The sequence below is a fragment of the Chrysemys picta genome, chromosome 16 (genome assembly GCF_011386835.1).
Source record: "Chrysemys picta bellii isolate R12L10 chromosome 16, ASM1138683v2, whole genome shotgun sequence".
In the NCBI taxonomy this organism is placed as follows: Eukaryota; Metazoa; Chordata; order Testudines; family Emydidae; genus Chrysemys; species Chrysemys picta.
Window position 1 is genome coordinate 22,630,440 of NC_088806.1, and position 20,395 is coordinate 22,650,834.

Below are 20,395 nucleotides of genomic sequence, written 5' to 3' on the forward strand. Positions count from 1 at the left end.
GAACACTGACCCACGCCAAGGCACTCACCAATCAGCCTGCCCTGAGTGTTTCTGGGGAGATGCTTCGCAACATGGCCAATTACACACAGGATGTGACCTGCGGTATCAGTGCTGGTATTCTGCTGCCTGAAAGGCCGTAAAGGGGACAAATAGAAACATTAATCTAAGAAGAAAAACTGACTAGAGTCAGAAAATCCTTTCATTTGGATTATGCATGCTGAAGACAGAACTGTCAGGTTGAATGAAAACATGATAAAGCTCGAAGGCAACTTTAAGGTACTGGATTATCGGGTTCTACCTCAAGACTGCAGGCCACTGCTTCTCTCCTAGATGGAAGCACCGTTAGCTTAAATTAAGCACTTTGATCTAAGCAGTCACCAAACAGCACTCTATCTGTGGAGAGGCAGGAAGAGGAGATCGTTCTCTTGGCCCGCCCTGTATGTCTCTTTATTGCCGAATGATTAAGATAGAGGCACACACCTGCTGACACTGTCCCAGGATTCAATTATCTTGGAGTAATCCAGCTTGGGTGAGGAACCTGCTACCTTTGCGAGCAGCATCCAGGCTGATACAGCATGCTCTGTTTCCACATGTGACATTACATTATTTATGAAAGTGGAGGAGAATTTCTCCTTCTGGGACCATACGTAAAAAGCTTTGTTTAAATAACGGCTGCAAGGAAGACAGAAAAGAGAAAAGAGATAAGCACACAACAGACAAAACAGCTAGTCTTGGGAACTGTATTAGGGACCAGCAATTTTAGCCAGTCCACCCTTCACACAGCCGGCAACACAATGAAGCTGGTGACATTGCCGGCTGGTGGCTATTTATGCAAAAAAGCTTTTACTTCTCATTGTTCTGAGCAAATCAGGATTTCCATTCTACATTTAACCTCAAATATTTACACCCATATTCCAATTCATAATTCAAGTGCGCACAAAGCTTCTGCCACATAGACATGGATGTAACACTATACATTTCAGGTCACTGCTAAATTGGGCCCAATGTCTGGTACGCATATAGCCAAGAAAACATAACTAGAAGAATCCAGCAAGGGAAGACTTTTTGTGGGCCGTTTCTAGCCAACATCCCCAAGCCAAGAAGAAGATAAATTTGTTATTAAGGGACAGGACTGGGATTTATTGGTCTGGGTTTACCCCCATCTCTGAGGAAGCTCACTCTGTGTCATTAGGCAATTCACTTTACCTCTCTGGGCCAAAGTTTCCTCTTTTGTCAAACAAGGACCACGATACTTGCCTTCCTTCTGCTGGGGGAATTCTGAAACTCAATGTTTATCAAGTGCTTTGAAATTCTCAGTTGGAAAGTGTTATGGATGTGCAAAGTATGATATACAAGGGCCAAAATTAGACTGGTAAAATAATTTTGCAAGCCAGAAAGACAGCACGACCGACAGATCAGTTTTCTATTTAAGATCTATTGCATGCTGTTGACTAATAAACATAAGGCTGCTTTTAATCAGTGTTCTGTCCCTGTCATTTTGTGTGTCACCTCATCTCTTTTGCTACTTCCCACAGCGTTCTGCAAAAGGCAGTAAGATACTATTAGTCATAAGACAAGTAACATATTGTCACCAGAATGAAGAGGGAAAAAAAAAAACCCATGTACTCTGATCTCTATAAATATATAGATGGTTAATTTTCTCATCACCACACCCTCAATTAACTTTAACAGTCCAAATTCCTAGCAATACACCAAAGACACACACCACATGTGTCATTCTCCCATTCAAAGACTGGAGTTCAGGGAAAAGGCATCAAAGACAATAAAGTTAAAACATCCAATACACGGGAGAATTGTGCTGTGCTCACCAATTGCCAACATAGAAATAATTGGTTGTTGATTTTCAGGCCTGCTATACCCTGCCCATTAAACCGGTAGAGCAACACAAGAAGCTTAGAATATAACAATACCCACATTAGCACTGACAGTATCACTTAATAGTAACATGTACTTGTATTACATCTTTCACCTGGGGATCTCAAAGTGCTTTATCAAAAATTAATTAAGCCTCACAACATCCCTGTGCAGTAGTTATTAAATACATTTTAACTGTAAGTAAACACAGATGCACAAAGGTTCAAGTCATACAGAAAGTGAGTGACAGAGATGGAACAGAACCCTGAACTTGTGTCCCAGTCCTCTACTCTAACCGATAAACAAGCTACTATTGTTCTACAGTGCAATCAATAATCTCCTGACACAGGGTTAGCTGGACACATTTCACGTGTTTTTATATGAGTACAAGCATCATAACAGCAATACATGACTAGAGAAACACGGAGTTGGAAGGGGCTGACATACGAGTCAAACTCCGCTTTATTGACTGGAATTGGCAGTACAACTGACCTACCTCAACTCCTGGTTTTCTGCAGTGATGAGGGCAAGGAGATCCCAGGCCAGTGTCTGGTTTCGGTCTTCATGCGTGAACTTACTATAGTGTTTAATGTGCTGCAACAAAAGTTGATCAAGGCAATCCAAGGCCTTTTCCTGCACAGAGTTCTCATTGTCCATCACAACAGGGACCACACCTGTTAACCAGGCCTTCTGTATCATAACATTATTGTGTTGAGTCTAAAGAGAAGAAAATTCCATATTAGAAATACTTTGAAGCCAGTAATTCAGATTCTATGCATTCAGATGCTATGGTGGGATTAATGAGAGCCGAGACATGCTGACAGACTCAAGAAATTTTAGTTTCCAAGGTACTGATGGAACAATATTGAAGTCTTAGAATGTATGGGACCAGTAGCCTTAAATCTCTTCATCACCATGGAATTGCTGAATATTATATTCATGATCACGGTATCAGTTATTCCTACTGACCTGAGGTTTGTAATATTTATTTACTAAAACTAAAACCAGTGTGACACAGTAAAGCACTACAACAGGCCACTTAAAATGAGCAGTAGTGAGCTGTGCCTAAAAAAACTTGTGCTCTTATCCTACTTTCCTAACCTTTTGTAAATAAATATCAAAGCAGGAAAAATCTTTCAATGATACAATCTGCATACTGCAATCTCAGTACGATTCAGATTTTTTATTTTTTTTTAACCTGACAAGGTGAATAACAAACGTACCAATTTGCTACAGGAGAGCTGTATCAGAGCCAAAAAGAGATGTTTTTAACAATAGGAAATGTCTAATGTTATTCACAACTATGCGTAAGAGTAAGATATGTCTTTCATGTCATAGGCAACGAAGTTAAATCAATCTAAAGAAATTCAGTGGAGAAATAAGTGGCTAATAATTTATGGGGTCTTTTCCCTCTTTTTTCCCCTTTACATAAAATTATACTCTGCCAGTCTTGATAAATATTGTGCATTCTTTCCCTCACCATAAGGAGCTCTGTAATCGACTGTAGTGCCTGCTTCCGTACAGAGACGGCAGGGTCCCGGCAGCGATCTTGAAGAGTGGACAAGTCTTCTGGGGTACATGGGATCACCTTGTGCTTCAAAATACTCATGAAGACCTAGAAATCAATCAATCACCATGACAACACTGATAGGAATACAATGGGTGCACATTTGGCTGCCAATGAAAAATCCAATCCACTTCCTATTGATTTCAATGGGAGAAGAACTGGTCCCCATGACAGTAAATCCCAAGACTTAGAGGTACACCGGGGGACACAAAAACTGAAAGTGAACAGGCTTTGTAACAGCACTTAGGTAAAGTTAACTTCACCTTTCCTCCTGTACAGTCACAATCAGTTTCCCTTTGCATTTGTGTGGGTCATCACACAGTAACAAGGGAAAGGAAAACATTCTAAAGACCCAAAACAATACATTTGTAAAAGCATAAATCAACTATCAAGAGAACTGTGGGGCCAGGATTATATGCTTAACTATTTTCATTTTTTTTTTTTAAACTGACTAGATTTCAAGAGGACAGTCTCTTTCAAGACCAACTGCCTGTTATTTTAAGATTTTTTTTTTTTAAACTAAAGTAGCACACTCCAAAATCGAAGCTGGATAAAATCCAGTTCCTTTGTAAATGAGTTCATGAATTCTTGACTAACTACCCAACTAACATGCCTCAATTTATATAAGGAAGTTGCTTAAATTAAAAGCCTACTGACATTTGAAAAGAAGGCCTATTTCTAAAGGATGGAACAAGTGATCTTCAACGAGAGTACTGGTAGAATTCTTCATCATCATTGTGCTTGCATTAGTCACTCATCAATCATCAGGAACAAGTGGAGAAGGCATTTTGAAAGACCTGCCTGTATGCTGCAGGAGCAGAAAAATGAGGCCAGGATCCATCAATGAGCTCCATGTGGGCAGATCACTGCATGAATTCATTGCAGGATGTTAGCCTACATGTTTATATTAATAGCACACAGTACTCAGTAGAGAATATACCTGGAGTGCAGACTTCCTGACATTTGTCTTCTCATCCCCTGCTCTCAGTCTCAGCATAACCATGATCTCCTTCCCTGTCCAGGGAAAGCATGGAAAGAGAGTCATGAGATCCAACACAGGTAGAGACTGCAGCACCACCAGGAGATACCGATAGGGCAAGCAGCACGCTCTGACAAGGTAGAGCACAGCTCCGCACTCTGTTGAGCATCAGTTGTTGACAGGGAAAGAAAAACCACACACGATCTGGCAGGTAAACCAAAGAAAAACTGATTTTCAAATACTTTATTTGTAATTTTAAATATATTTGTATTGTTTTCATATTTTAGGTAAAATCCTGAAAGGAAAGTTATGTATAGAAGAATGGCTATACTGGGTCAGACCAATGGTCCATCTAGCCCAATATTCTGCGTCTGACAGTGGTCAGTGCCAGTGAACAGAACAGGGCAATTTCAAGAGATCCATCCCCTGCCACGTCCAGTCCCAGCTTCTGGCAGTTGGAAGTTTAGGGGCACCCGGCGCAGGGGGTTGCATCCCTGACCATCTTGGCTAATAGCCATTGATGGACCTATGCTCCATGAACTTATCTAATTCTTTTTTGACCAAGTTATACTTATCCATGTTTACTCCAAGGTCTCTTTCGTGTGTTTTAACGGCTAATTTAGAAACAATCATTTTGTGTATATAGTTGGGATTATTTTTTCCAATGTCCATTACTTTGCACTTACCAAACACTGAATTTCATCTGCCATTTTGTTACCCAGTCACCCAATTTTGTGAGATCCCTTTGTAACTCTTCGCAGCCAGCTTTGAACTTAACTATCGCATCATTTGCAAACTTTGCCATCTCATTCCTTACCACTGTTTCCAGATTATTTATGAACACTTTGAACAGCACTGGTTCCAGGACAGATCCCTGGGGCACCCCGCTATTTACTGCTCTCCATTGTGAAAACTGACCATATATTCTTACCATTGTTTCCGATCTTTCAACTAGTTACTGATCCATGAGAGGACCTTCCCTCATATCCCTTGACTGCTTACTTTACTTAAAAGCTTACTTTACTTAAAAGCCTTCAGTGAGGGACATTGTCAAAGGCTTTCTGAAAATCCAAGTATACTATATCGACTGGATCACTCTTGCCCACATGCTTGTTGACTCCCTTAAAGAAGTCAAATAGATTGGTGAGGCATGAATTCCCAGAGGTAATTCTGTTCTTCATTATAGTTTCAACCAATTTTCCTGGTACTGAAGTTAGGCTTATTAATTTCCAGAGGTGATCCTGGCACCTTTTTAAAAACTAGGTGTTACATTAGCTATCCTACAATCAACCAGTACAAAGGCTGACTTAAGCGACAGGTTACATACCACAATTGGTAGTTCTGCAATTTCATATTTGAGTTCCTTCAGAATGTTTGGGGGATACCAACTGGTCCTGGTAACTTGCTACTGTTTAATTTATCAATTTGTTCCAAAACCTCCTTTACTGACACCTCAGTCTGGGACCGTTCCTCAAATTTGTCACCAAAAAGGAATGGCTCAGATGTGGGGATCACCTCTACATCCTCTCTAATATACTGGGACCAACATGGCTACACCAACAATTTTTAAAGGATACCTTTTTGTCTCTAATCACCTCTTTCACTCTGGTATTTAGCCACGTTGGCATTTTTTTAGTTCTATTATTCTTTTTCTTATTTGGGGTGTACATTTAGTTTGAGCCTCTATTATGATGTTTTTAAATAGTCTCCTTGCAGTTTTCAGGCATTTTACCCTTGTGACTGTTCCTTTTAATTTCCATTTAACTAGCTCTCTCATGTTTGTGTGGTTTCCCTTTTTGAAGCTAAATGCTACTGTGGTGGGTTTCTTTGGTATTTTCCCCCCTTCGAGTATTCTAAATTACTATTACCGAGCGGTTCAGCTATATTCATCTCTTGGACCAGATCCTGCATTCCACTTAGGACTAAATCAAGAATTGCCTTTCCCTTGTGGGTTCCAGGACAAGTTGCTCCATGAAGCAGTCATTTAATATGTCTAGAAGTCTCTGCAACCTTCCCTGAGGCAACGCATACCCAGGCAAGAGCATAGTTGAAATCCCCCATTATTATTGCCTTTTCTGCTTCTGTAGCATTTCTAAACGTTTTGGAAAAATAAAATAAAAAGAATATGTAATTTGTGACCAATTGTTTTTCTTTATAAAGGGCCCTCAGATCATTTTTAACCTTAAAAGCCTTATCAAATTAAAACCGTGCAAAACTCTCAAGAAAGTCTGTATGATGGTAACTATGCTGTTTGTGGGACAGATTTGGGTAGCGGGACATGAGAAAACTGCTCGGAAATAATCTAAGATGGGTTACAAGCCTTACACACTAGAATCTCAGTATGCTTTACAAACATTAGTGAATTAAACCTCACAACCCCTTGTGATGAAGGAAGTATTAATAAATCTATTTTGCAGACGGGAAATTTATGGCATAGAAGGGTCAAGTGACTTGCATGAAGTCACAGAGTCAGTGGCAGAGCAAAAATAGAACTCAAGAGTCCTGGTGGAAGCAGAAGAACACTTCCGCTCCCTATACATGCAAATTAGGCCTAAAGCTTTATTTTCCTTGCCCATACTGAAACAAACTTTTACACGTGATTAGGGGAAATTATATAGTCTACCAGCGAGTTTATTAATTGGTAGATGTAACTAGGCTCCTATATTGTCAGTTATCACCCTTGACACACAGAATTATCAGCATTAAAACTGGTTGTTCTGGCGAATTAGTTTCAATCCTGCTGTTATCTTTCAGAGCTCCTATAGTGGAATTTCCTACATGTTCATCTTCTTCTATGTATACTTTGCAAAGTCTCCGTGTAAAATGATTCCCCAATTAAACAGTGTTTCTATAATACATGTCTAGCTTGGAGCACTGTGCTTCTGTGTTCTGGTCAGTAAAAGCCTGATCCAAAGCCCTCTGAAGTCAATGGGAATCATTCCACTGTCTTTAATGGACTTTGGATTGGGCCCTAAATGCCTTTTTTAATGGGCAGCTATTCTCTCCACTTGACTCCAGCTGCTAGATGGCTTGGTAATATCAGATTCTTTTACTGGAACAGAGATATACTGCCTCAATTAGTAGCAACAAGTTTTCTGGGGAGGTCAGTCCATGACAAACTAAACTATTGCAGGGGGAACCAACTAGCTAAGATAATCATGCTCTTGCCAACTGGCACTGTCTGAGCATTTCAGCATAATGGACGGGAACAGTATCAAGGTGACCTTCAGCAGGCAGAGAAGGACTAGAAAGGGAACGAACATGATGTAGTACACATCATGCACTGCATGCTGTGTAACATACATTAGCCCTATTGTACTCCTGGGGGAATTCTGCATCAAAATATTCTGCACCAAATATGCACACAATATTTGAAAATTCTGTAAAATTCTTCATATTTTATTGGTCGAATGGTTTCAATTCTTTCGGTAATTTAGTTAAACTACAATACAATGGATGAAGAATTGGAGTGGGGAGCATTGGAGGAAATCCCCAAACTCCCTTTCAGAATAGTAATGTAGCAAGGTTTGACCCTTTATTTCTAGTTTAATAGAATATCAGTGTTGGAAGGAACCTCAGGAGATCATCTAGTCCAAACCCCTGCGCTCAAAGAAGGACTAATCCCCAGACAGATCAGATTTGTGCCCCAGATCCCTAAATGGCCCCCTCAAAGATTGAACTCACAACCCTGGGTTTAGCAGGCCAATGCTCAAACCACTGAGCTATCCCTCTTAGTCAACAAATATATACAGTCATATGCTCAGGGTTACATCATAGGCAACTGAAGAACAAATGAGGGCTGAGGAATCAAACTCACAGTTTGTATGGGCTACTGACCATCTCCAGAAAGGTCAGTAGCAAACAGTTCATGGAGTACATTTTGATAAGAAGTTTTTTCAGTCCAAAAATTTAGACCAGTTTTAATCACTAAAGCACCTTAAGCATTTATAAGGCCATACTATCCTTCACACCATTCTGGCCATGTAAAGGAGCCTTAAAACTTTTACACCTGTTTTATACTCCTGGGGGAGTCCTCTAAGAACAATGGGAACAAATCCCTAAAAAGGCAGGCTGCTACACTCTGCTCTGCCTGAGAGGACAGAGCCTGCCCGACACCTCACTCCTCAGAAACACCCCAAAGTTCTGCCCCTCCCTGCCAAGTGTGCTGCAATAGCGAGCGAGAGGGACAGTCTCTCTCTCTCTTGCATGACTGCCCAGCCCTTCCCCTCCCCCACGGCGGTGATTTATGTCTCAACTGGCTGCTCCAGGCACCCAAACCACCCTGCCTGCGTGACCACTCTTGCGGCTTCCTTTGCTTCCCCTTCAGAAATCATTTTTCTGCAGGGAAGCAAAGAAATTTGCTGGGGACATGAATTCTGCACACAGGCAGTGATGCAGAATTCCCCCAGGAGTAGCCCCATTGGGCCAACACCCGGTATTCTTTTGTCTCTTCTATATATGGGTTTGGTCACATTTTGAATACATTGTTTAACATTTCTTTTCTTCCTAAAATATTTGAACTGTGTAGTCCTCATGTAAGTAAGAAATTAGCACAGGCCTGAGTCAAGTATAATGCAGCCAGACAACTCTGCTAATGTACCTCAACTCTGGCTCACATGTCCCCAGTGTTCCACCTATCCAATCAAGCACAGCCAGCCCACTGCACTAAGTTATTGTTATTAATTTGTTTTATTAAGTGCCACACTCCTTACTCCATGGAGCCTACAACCTAAATAGAGAACACATCATACACTGAGTGGCCTAGAGGCATTTCTATCGGAGAGAGTAATACTTATAAGAATATCATATGTTTTACTGAGTGGATTCTTATTGGTTTTAAGGAAGGATTTTAATAGAGAAGATGGGGGCCTGTCACACTGAGATAGGGAGGGAGTTCCTGTGTAGGGAGCAGCATGGGACAAGTAACAAAGACATACATGAGGGACACAAGGGGAATAGTGAAGTGGGATTATTAGCTGTACAAAGGGAATGGTGGTGGGAGGAGTAATAAATATGAGAGCAAAGATGTAGGTACAGCTGTGCAGTTCCCAAAAGCTCTGGACAAGATGCCTGAACATGAGGTGGAAAAAGAAAAGGAGCCAGTGGAGGGATTCTAAGAAGTTAATAATGTGATACATGCTGAGCTGCCAAGCTGCGCACTAATTTCTGTTATGTGGACAAGTTAGGACTAGTGGCTAGCCATGTTGCATCAGTCCATTTACCCTCATAACCTGCTTTCAGCATTAGCCAATACCTGATGCTGCAGAGAAGTGAATTCCACTCCCACATAATGCACCTAGTCAGAAGTGCAATATTTTATGTGGGGAAAACATATTTGTTCCTTGTGCACTGAAGCAAGAGATTTTATTAATATTATCATAAGCGATGGAGCTACAAGTGTTACAATCCACCTAATTTACTCCTTCCAAAAGAGATGGTAATTAATCTGTTTTTTGACAAGTGCTTCTGCCACATCAGTAGAAATGAACATCAATATGTCAAGATTAGATATACTTTCCAGAGTGGTCCATCCTGACTTAAATGGAAATAGAATTTCTTTAAAACTGAAAATTCCACTTCTCCCCTCATTACATATAAGTGGAACCTAAAATCTCCATGGAAATATCTGTCTACTTGTATAGAAAACTAGATGCTGAATACACATAAGAGGATATGATTGCCATTAGACATTGCCAAAACCTAATATCAGCTGAAAAGACAAGTGTGATTTTAACGTACCATCAAACATAGTGGTATCACCATCCCTGGTCAATTCAATGGTCTTGAAAGTCGGAAGAGTCTTCAGTGGATGGTCGGAGTGAGCTAAGAGAAGAAAAGAAAAAAAAAAATCAGTAAATCAAAGGATTGAGCATACAAAAAGGACACGTTCTCTGCACAGTGTGGCGCATCACTAAATGGAGAATGTTATGTACCCCCCCAAGATTTCATATATCAAAATTATTTCTCTGTAGAGAACATAAGGCATGTGGAGGAAAAAGAAACATTTATAAGAGAAGACTTTACCTTCTGTGTGGGTTACAAAACTCTCAGGGCAGTTGTTTGTGTCTAAAAGTGTATGACCAGAAGCTGCAGAAAGAAGAAAAAGATTCAAACAAGATAATTCCATTCAGGATTCTTCTTCTTTCCAAAAATAATCAGCAGGTAATCTAAGAATAGGATAAAAGCCATCTGGCTTTTATCACACCATGGGAAGTTTAGAATACTAAACAGGAGAGATTTAAACTTCCCAGACACTAAAGGTTTCTGAAGATATAACTGTGTGTCAGGAATGAGGAATTTATTTTTTAAATGAGTCATTTAGTAGTTTGTAAATGTCTTTCAAAGTCATCACACAGAGGAGTCTATTTAAAACAATCATATTGTCAATAAAGCCTTTCTAAATATAAGTTGTAATGAGTAACAAGACACATCTACCTTTTCATTTTGTCATAACAGCTGAGGGACCTCGGCCCAGATTTCTAATTCCTTGACAATTAGATCTTTGATCTCCCAATAATTATTTCCCCAAAAATTCAAGAGACATTTAGCAATACTGAATTCAGCTGCCATACTTACTGCCTTGTAATAGCTCCTGTATACTCTCCAATGTAGTAGCAGTTTTCATTTCCAGACAGTAAGCAAAACTGGATAGTGCTTTGCTGCGGACCATAGGTGCCTTGTCTGAGCAGCGGCCAAACACCATATCCTGCACCAGAAACTTGTGCTTTAGAAGCTTCTGATGATCCACAGACAAGGAGCTGTCCGGTTTCCTCTCCGGCAGGTCCAACAGAGCTAAGGCTACATCAAGGGCAAACACTCTGTAGGGAATCTATGGAAGTGAAGAACACAAGATTCTCTATTATGGAAGTGTTAAAGCACCGAGACATCTATCACAGCTGTAATCTAGTTGCTACGAGCCATCAGCAATAAGAAAAATACTATTTAGTACTTATATAGTGTTTTACATGCTCAAAATACAGCTTTGTCCAAAGGTCTGGTGTATTAAATAGGATATACACTTACCTTGGTATTATGTGAGTATCTATAAAGCCAAGCTATAAAGTCAGCATACTCTGCACAAGGGAGCTTATTCAGCAATTGCATCAGGGCTTGCGCGGCATAGGTACGATAGTCAGCTTTATCTGGGACCTGAAATACAAGGACAAGGGAATTTGCCAAGACCAATATTCGGATGGTCTGTTATGATAGCTAAAACGCATTTCAGTCCTCAGAATAAATATCAGTTTATTCAAGAGGGGAATATGGCCTAGCAGTTCGAGCACAGGACTGTCAATCAGGAATTCCAGCATTCTAAGCTTGTCTTTGCCAATGGATCAACATATGGCCTCGGGCAACTCTCAAACCGTCAAAAGCAAAGATTCCCCCTTTATAAAATGGGGATAATACTAGCTTCCCGAGGCGACTGAAGACTGGAAAAACTTGATCTTGATTTAAAGGGTGATCCATGGACAGCTGGCTGGTCACAGGGCTCTTGTAAACCTTAGCCAGGATGGGTAAGGAATGGTGTCCCTAGCCTCTGTTTGTCAGAGGATGGAGATAGATAGCAGGAGAGAGATCACTTGATCATTGCCTGTTAGGTCCACTCCCTCTGGGGCACCTGGCATTGGCCACTGTTGGTAGACAGGATACTGGGCTAGATGGACCTGTGGTCTGACCCAGTACGGCCGTTCTTATGTTCTTGTTATGTTGTTTCTAGCTACTAAAGTCACACTGACAGTAACTACATATATGTTAAATGTTTCTCTATTTTTACTTGGCCACATAAGTTATTGCTTTGTCACAGGATTTTAATTTTTTTTGTTAAAGATGTCAATAGAAGGACAAGCAATTGTGAACAGTGGAGAAGTGTCCATGAAACTCTCTCTGCTAAGATTCGTGCCATACTTTGACAGTTTGAAAACACTTACACGGATCTAAAGAGTCACTCTGTCACAAGAATCTCAGACATACTAAAATACCCAACAGAAGAGCCATGGTGATAAAGTTTTTTAAACAGTGAAAGTTAAGGAAATGGATTCTCCACGTTCGTTCACAGGCATCACAGTCTATCCAAGAATAGTGCCACTGTCTTAGATCCGAGATATAAAAAGGAGCTAACATACCTTGGCACAGATATGCTGGAGTAAGATTCGGAGCACAGGAAAGGCGACTTCCTTTAGTTCGTCTACTATAGAGCTGCACAAAACAGAAACAAGCAACTTATAACAGGTTGCTATTGTAATAGGGAGCAAAAAATTAGCACAAGGCCATCTCCTACATTCAGACAGGCAGCTGTACACAGAGCTTCCTTATTCCTACTCTGACTGTTAAATATTGTTCACTGGTCTCTGTATAAACTGTGCTTTTAAAATATTCTTGTTTCAAAGTGCAGGAAGAGGAAGTCAGAAATAGCAGCTGCTCCGAAAAGCAACACATTAGAAGTAGTGTACTAAAAACAAACTCCATGTAACAGTTAGCTAACCCTCACCCTCTTGTGACTGCTGCATAGGATAACATCGTAAAGCTCCATACCTGGGTCAGTTCTGGAACTAAGTCCACCAGTACCCAAGTGTTCGAAGTCCTCACCAGTTAGTTGCAATTAAACAATCATTTAGATAGAGCCAAAAACTCTAGCAGCACTTTGCAAAACAGAATTAGATATGTCCTGTCTGTCCCAAACACCTGCATTCTATAGTAGACAAGATAAGGGACAGCAGTACAGGTAGGGGATGCACAGAAAGATGAAGAGCCTATACAAGAAAGATTCCTGTAAGGAACAGGTTTTAAGAATAGGGTTTGAGGAAAGAACGGGCCCTTGGCAGATGAAAAGTAGGATATTGTTCCAAGTATAAGGGACAGCACAAATGAAAGCAAAAAGCTAACAAACAGAAAGATGACTGGAGAATTAAAGGATAAATTCCTAACTAAATGTCTCCTTCACCACACTCGATAATGAACTAAAATCCCCCCAATTTGCTGCAAGTCTAAAACAGGAGATCTTTGCCCTCCCATCCCACTTTTCAACATTCAGTTTCGTCCGTCCCCCGCCCCCGAAGACAAGTCCTATGTTAGCTCTTATGACAGAAATTGAAATTAATCCTCACCTATACACAACAGCTTCAGAATAAGCCTTAGTTATTCTAATCCCTCTATTAACTAGCAATGAAGAGTAAGATAATGCCAGAGGGAAAACCCAACAACTTTGTACTTCACCTGATGAATTTTATTCCCTGATTCCTAGCACCAATAACCTGTGGTGTGACAGAAAGGGCTGTATGCCTGGATCCTTCTTCCCCTTCCACCATGAGGATGACATTAAGGAGACGATGGAAGATACGGTGCAGAGTCTGAAAGAAAAAGACACCCAGAATCAGCTGATCTTCAGCAACAGGTACAGGAACTAGACCACCACTCTGCCTTGGTTAATAAAATAATCCAAGCAGGTTCATACTAAACAATTTTCCCTAACAAAATCTGAACAGAATACTTTAAAAGGGAAGCTACATACACAGAGAGCATCTTTTTTATACTGGGGTTATACTTACCCTAACTGATGTCATACAAGCCTGAAAAGACCTAAAACATTACTTTCCAGCAGGGCAATCAAGTTAAAAAGGTGCATAATTTCAAGTGGAACACAATACAGGAGTAACTGGTTGAAATTTAACAGCCTTTGATGTATAGGCAGTCAGGCTGCTGGCCTTAAACTCTATGAATAAGTTAAAACAGAAATCCACAGAATTTGGGGAAATTCATTATTTTCTCACAGAAAACACCTTAAATTAAATGCCTTTGCTTCCTTATGCACTGATGGTGCAGAAGGTACATTTTTGGCATTCCACTGCTTGACATAATTTAGCTGTCACACTGTCCCTATTATTCATATCATTTGACTGAGGGGCCTGAAAAGCGAAGAGATAGAAAGGAGGATTAAAACTCTGAAAAATGAGCACTAGTGGCCTCTTGACATTGTATTACAATCCAGAAAAACATGGATACTTGGTAAGTTTACATGCTCTATGGAAACAGGTACAATATACAAATAATTAAGCATTTATGCGGGGTGCTTGATTTAACAAAATAATAAAAAAGGCCAAACTGTAGACTTCTGCTATGATTAGAATTTTCTGCCAATTTGCATTAATCCTGTTTAAAACAGTGTGTAATATTCCCACAATCCCCACTGTCCACTATCACCAAACAATGCCACAGAGACTACTAACAGATAGAATTAGAGCACCACCTAGCAGGAAGCAAAAGAATTGTCAGTTCAAGTCAGTAACTGTTCAGATTCTCTGCGCTAAGATAGTAAAAAGATGCAACTTTACATAGCTATCCTGATTTTGAAACACAATTACCAAAATGTTTTCATTAAACTATGCTGTATAGATAAACAAATCAGAGAAGTCAAAGGACATAGGAATGAGGAAAAAGAAATACCTAAGCCTATCTCCAACTGAGAAACATACGTATATAATGAAAGTGACCTGCTAAAGGGGGAAATAATTGTTTCTTTTCGATGTATAAATAAAGACCTGAAAGATTCTATCAAGACTTTTACCTTATTTTCTACACCATGAAGCGGGGAGCACAGCAACCGCAGCCCATGATAGGCCAACTCTGGGACGTATTTCGCTTGGTTAATATTCCTAAACAAAAGAACACATTGAGATGGCTTCATCTACTGTTGGGTATTTATTTACTTTAATAAAGTGACCAAACATACTCTGTATTAACTGGAAAGACATGTTTAAAATTCACTGAATATCATTTCTATGTAAATTAGGAAGAACACACATTCCAATATTATCTAGAGAAAAATCACTGTTTTCATTTTAACGTCCACAGAGTAATAATACTTAATATATTCACCGCTTTACCTCTTCCAAACAATGTATAAACATTAAGAAGTAATAGCTCACATTGTTCCTGAAAACTCGAATTCATGCACTGCAGGCTCAAAACTTGTCAACTCAACAAAGGTCTGCAAGAAAGCAAAGGGGTGAGGTTATGTGAGGGGCAGTGATGAGGATCTGTCTGTGTGCCTGAGTCCTTAGTAGTCTTAGTGTACGTCTATACTTACCTCCGGGTTCGGCGGTAAGCAATCGATCTTCTGGGATCGATTTATCGTGTCTTGTCTAGTGAGTACGCGGAGTCGACAGGGGAGCCTGCCTGCCGCGTGTGGACCCGTGATAAAAGTACCTTGTAGTTCGAACTAAGATACTTTGACTTCAGCTACGTTATTCACGTAGCTGAAGTTGCGTATCTTAGTTCGAACTGGGGGGGTTAGTGTGGACCAGCCCTTAGTTACCTGCATGCAGTTCTGCACACAATGCGGTTTCTCTTTCAGAGAGAACTTGGGCAGAAGTCTTAAGAAGTTTTTCAGGAGGAAGAAGATGGCTTCCCGAATTTGAAGCAGGTCATGTGCTGAAAAATAAATCTCCTCTTCTTGATCCTCATCCTCTTCAAAAATCTCATCCATCTAGATTGGTAGAAGACAGAACCAGGATTTATCATAGCTACAATCGCTTTTTTACTTAGAAAGCAGAAACTCTTATTTGTACTATGCAGAAACTCTGAGGCTAGAATTTACTTAATTAATAGTAAAGCAGGATTGGAATTTGTATCCGACGTACCAAATGTTTTATTTCAAAATATTTAAAGGCATTTAGTATTAGTTGGGAAAAGAGAGAAGGGGGCTCACAGAAAAACCTCACACAGCTTGTTCCCATCTGAGAGTTTACAAACAAAACCCCCTGCAGAACTAGGGTTGGGCGTCTGAATTCTGATATTGATGTACACAAAGCCAAATTCCTAGCTCAGCCTACTCTTTTCCACCCTCTCTCATCATGACACTGCCCTCATGTTCCCTCAGATTTCTGATGTCCAGTTCAGGACTCAACTAAATGTTAAGAAATATAACAAAGAAGGTTTTAGAAAAGCTAGAACTTTTCAAGAGGTGCACTTCATAAGAGGCTGCAAGTATTTAGCCCTTAGTCTCCCATCATTAGATTGGTACAGAGATCTGAATACTCTTAGTCCTCTAGTTCTCTTAAATGTACAAGACAGCTACAGGCTGCACTCATGATTAACATCAACTTGTCTATGTGCTGCTGAACGTGTTAACAATATACTGAAGAACAGTACGCCTTCTTACATTGCAACTCACTCATCATCAAAGAAACTGCCAGCTAACTTGGCATGCCTGGCTTTTCAGAAGTTTGTAACAATGTTCAAAGTAAAAAGAACACAGCTTGATTTCAGAATGCAAGGTTGAGAGAGCAAAGTGCTGGAAGATAAGAGAAGTCTCATTTTGACTTGGAAACTAAATAAGTTTCCTACTGATTTATGAATTAATAGAGAGCATAAAGGTACTGTATCTGAAGATACTGTATGAACATCATCTTACATCAAAGTTCTCCTTCCTGGTTGGCCTTCCTTTCTTTTTATTTCTTCTTGCTTCAGCCTGAGAGCTTTTAGCATGATCCTTTTTCCTTTTCCTAGTCAATTCACATCCCTGAGGCCAGCTCTTTCTCAGGGTCTGAAGACATTTGTCAAACATCACTTGATGGAACACCTGATTAGCTACGCTGCCTGCCCAGAAACAAAACAGATCAGGATTTAAGCCATTTTCAGAACAAAACTACAAATACATGAAAAGCATAAAATTATTCAGCCATCTGCTCCACTTGTTAGCACAATCAGATGGCTAGAACACGAGCGCCATCCTGGTGACTTGAGGTTCAGAAAATGAAAATCAGTATTTAAATTAACAAAATTAAATTGCAGGAAGGAGTAAAATCAGCAAAAACATTCTCAGTTGGTGCTTACAGAACAGGACAACGAGCCAATCTGGAATTTGCTGTATTATTTAACACAAAACTTTTAACTAGAATGCACATCAGCCTTAAAACACAAAAGGATGCAGCCATAGATTCAGTCTGCTAGAAAACTCTGATGACCTTTGATTTTAATAAAAGAATTTTGCTTTCATGATCAGCCTGAAAGCACTAGTGAGCTAAATCCTCTCTATCTACAAAGCAGGTACAGCACAAGCACTGGCAGTACAATCTTCCCTCGGAGAAGTTCAATCTCCATGTCACATTCAGGCCTCTCTGCTAAAACTGCCAATAAGGGGGACAGACTGATGAAAATGTCTGGCAATTAGGACCTGGACTGAGATCATCAAATTGTTTCACATAGGACACCAAACCACTAAGACTATAGCAACTTTCCAGCACTGCACATCCACACAACTATAGAGGAGAATGGCTCAACAGCCATTTCCTATCCCACTTCATGTTCTTATGAACAAAGCACTGTCCAGACAGCTTGAGCCAAATTAGCCACACTAGCAAGACCAGAAAGGAAGGTCTATCTACTTACCTGGGATTTCAAGCAGTAAGAAGTACAGCCCAGCAGCATGGAGAGCATATATCCGCTGTTGTACATTAGCCTTTTTATTCTGGGCCACTTGGACAAAGTGATACAACACAGCCACAAGAGCATTGGGGGAGAGATTGTTCTCAGCAAAGAGGGTCCAGATACTCTGAGACAAAGCAGAAAACTGACAGTAAGAACTATGGTAAATCTCACATCAATTCCCCCCTCTGAGGGCACTTGCTATCATGGCCACTCAGATCAAAAAGGACACAAAGGGCTGTGATGCTGGTTTGAAGGAGAAACAGGTCATTCACAAGCTAGATTTTTTTTTTTTTAAATTCACTGAACCACATCACTTGGGATAACCAAACTTATTTAAATTAAAGATTTTCTTTCATGATTTTAAGAAAATGGATGGAGAAGAGATGGTTAGAATAACACTTAAGTTCACAAGATGCCTAGTCACGACTTAACTGTAGAACTCTCTTGTGAACCACACCAGGGCAATACATTTCCCTGTCAGCTACCATTAGGATTTTGAAAAGTTGTCCTTCTGTCCACTCCCCACATATGTAGGTTTTTAATTTTAAGATCCCTTCTCTGAAACAGCCTGCATCTCAGATATGTATTCTTTGAATACAACTGTATAAAATATCAGTTACTCATTCGGAGGTCAAAATATTTAATTACATGGATAGTAGGAAGATTCAGTGGGTACATCTTTGCCACCAAGTAGAAACATGAATAATTTCCAGCTTACTTCAGTGGTCCCATGGTCCTCGGCAACAAAAGAGTAGAGATTCTTGTAAAGTTCGCTGAAGGCATCAAGTCCATCCTCTGTGATCCCTTCTTCTATTCTGGAATCCAGAGGCTCTGTCTCAGTGAAATCTAGTTCCCAGACTGTGTCAACCCAGGCTGGGGGAAAAAGATGCAAAACACACACGCTTATTCAAAAAATATAATACATTTATGTAGAACTTTTCATTCCAAATATAAACAGGGATCACTTCACTTACAACTGAAGTGTGGCCACTTCTGAGAAGGAATGTGGCAGGATTTTATGAGTATAAAACAGTTTAGGACAGGAGTACGAATACCTGCACTTTGGGCTGGTACTAACAAAACCTTTAGAACAACAATCCTTTAAAGAAAAATCTCTCACTTTGACTTATTTAAATGCACCTATTTAAACTTCAAGCAAAAATACAACTTATAAAAAAACATTAAAAAAATGAGTCAGGTCAATATTCACAAGGTGACTCCCTCCAGCTAATCAAGAATAAAGTCTTCCCCATAATCCCTTCAGGAAAACCTCAGAAATTGTACAGTCCTTGCACTGTGCAATGAAGTTCAACAATTCAATGTTTTGTTAGTGAACTGGCAAAGGACACTTTCAGAGCAAAGGACCCTTTCCCCAAAACATCCTGCCACAGGCCTCTCCTTGAGGGTCTGTTAACTCAGGAGCCTCAGATGATCACAGATGTGTCGGTCTCTTTCAAAATGTGATTCTGTATCTTAAACCATTTGGAGTGCTATAGGTCTAAAACTTAGAAGCTATTTTTTCTTGTCCCTATGCAGATTATAAAAATGTAAAATGCTGTGGTATTCTCCATTACTGAGGTGAAAGGAAACACAATTCACCATCAAAGATCAAACTATCGGGAGCTCAGAAAGTGGTGGAATTTGTCCCAGGCCGGTGCTTGTGAAGGTTCTTTCTGCTATGAGATTCCATTCCCCTTTTTTCTTTTTAGAGCATCACAGTAATTACAAGAGGACACAAGGATGTACAAGTTATTCCTTTATAATAGCTTATTAAGGGTACCCATATCTCTGGCACCTGGACAAACATGAAAACAAACAATTTATAATTACCACAATAGGAAGAAACAGTAATCTTCTGTTAACAAGTCATCAGGAAAGAAATCAGATAGTAGTGGGGGGAAAAGGACAATGCCTTAGATCACAGAAATGTAGGGCTGGAAGGGACCCTGAGAAGTCATCAAGTCCATTCCCCAGCACAGAGGAAGGACCAAGTATACACAGACCATCCGTGACAGGTGCTTGTCCAAATTGTCCTTTAAAACCTCCAATGATGGGGGTTCCACAACCTCCTTTGGAAGTCTATTCCAGAGACTAACTACCCTTATAGTCAGTTTAGAATTAGAAAGTTTTTCCTAATATCTAATCTAAATCGTCCTTGCTGCAGATTAAACCCATTATTTCTTGTCCTATCTTCAGTGGACATGGAGAAAAACTGATCACAGTCCTTTTCATAACAGGTCTTAACATACTTGAAGACTGTTATCAAGTTCTCCTTGGTCTTCTTTTCTCAAGCCTAAACATGCCCAATATTTTAACCTTTCCTCATATGCCGTGTTTCCTGAACTTTTTATCATTTTTGTTGCTCTCCTCTGGACTGTTCATCTTTCTCTTGCTCCTAATGTATTTAAAGAACCTCTTTTTATTGCCTTTTATCTCCCTTGCTAGATGTAACTCATTTTATGCTTTCTGATTTTGTCCCTATGTGCTTGTGCTATTCTTTTGTCTCTCTATTGTGCAGGTCATTGAAGAGTTCTTGAGAGAGCCATATT

General features: G+C 40.0%; 1 protein-coding gene across 2 annotated transcripts in view; it reads right to left on the minus strand.

Annotated features, from left to right (window-relative positions):
• Positions 1-20,395, minus strand: part of NCAPD3 (non-SMC condensin II complex subunit D3) — a 46,409-nt gene that overhangs the window by 20,920 nt on the left and 5,094 nt on the right. For both annotated transcript variants that reach the window (XM_024102217.3, XM_024102216.3), the window contains exons 2-18: positions 18,565-18,719; positions 17,808-17,970; positions 16,831-17,015; positions 15,733-15,903; positions 15,344-15,405; positions 14,983-15,070; positions 13,635-13,768; positions 12,545-12,617; positions 11,445-11,570; positions 10,998-11,250; positions 10,446-10,508; positions 10,161-10,244; positions 4,383-4,456; positions 3,356-3,490; positions 2,372-2,592; positions 481-672; positions 29-126 (exon numbers count right to left, since the gene is read on the minus strand). In XM_024102217.3, the coding sequence (XP_023957985.2) occupies positions 29-126; positions 481-672; positions 2,372-2,592; positions 3,356-3,490; positions 4,383-4,456; positions 10,161-10,244; positions 10,446-10,508; positions 10,998-11,250; positions 11,445-11,570; positions 12,545-12,617; positions 13,635-13,768; positions 14,983-15,070; positions 15,344-15,405; positions 15,733-15,903; positions 16,831-17,015; positions 17,808-17,970; positions 18,565-18,719 (2,277 nt within the window). The remainder of the gene's footprint in view (positions 1-28; positions 127-480; positions 673-2,371; positions 2,593-3,355; positions 3,491-4,382; positions 4,457-10,160; positions 10,245-10,445; positions 10,509-10,997; positions 11,251-11,444; positions 11,571-12,544; positions 12,618-13,634; positions 13,769-14,982; positions 15,071-15,343; positions 15,406-15,732; positions 15,904-16,830; positions 17,016-17,807; positions 17,971-18,564; positions 18,720-20,395) is intronic.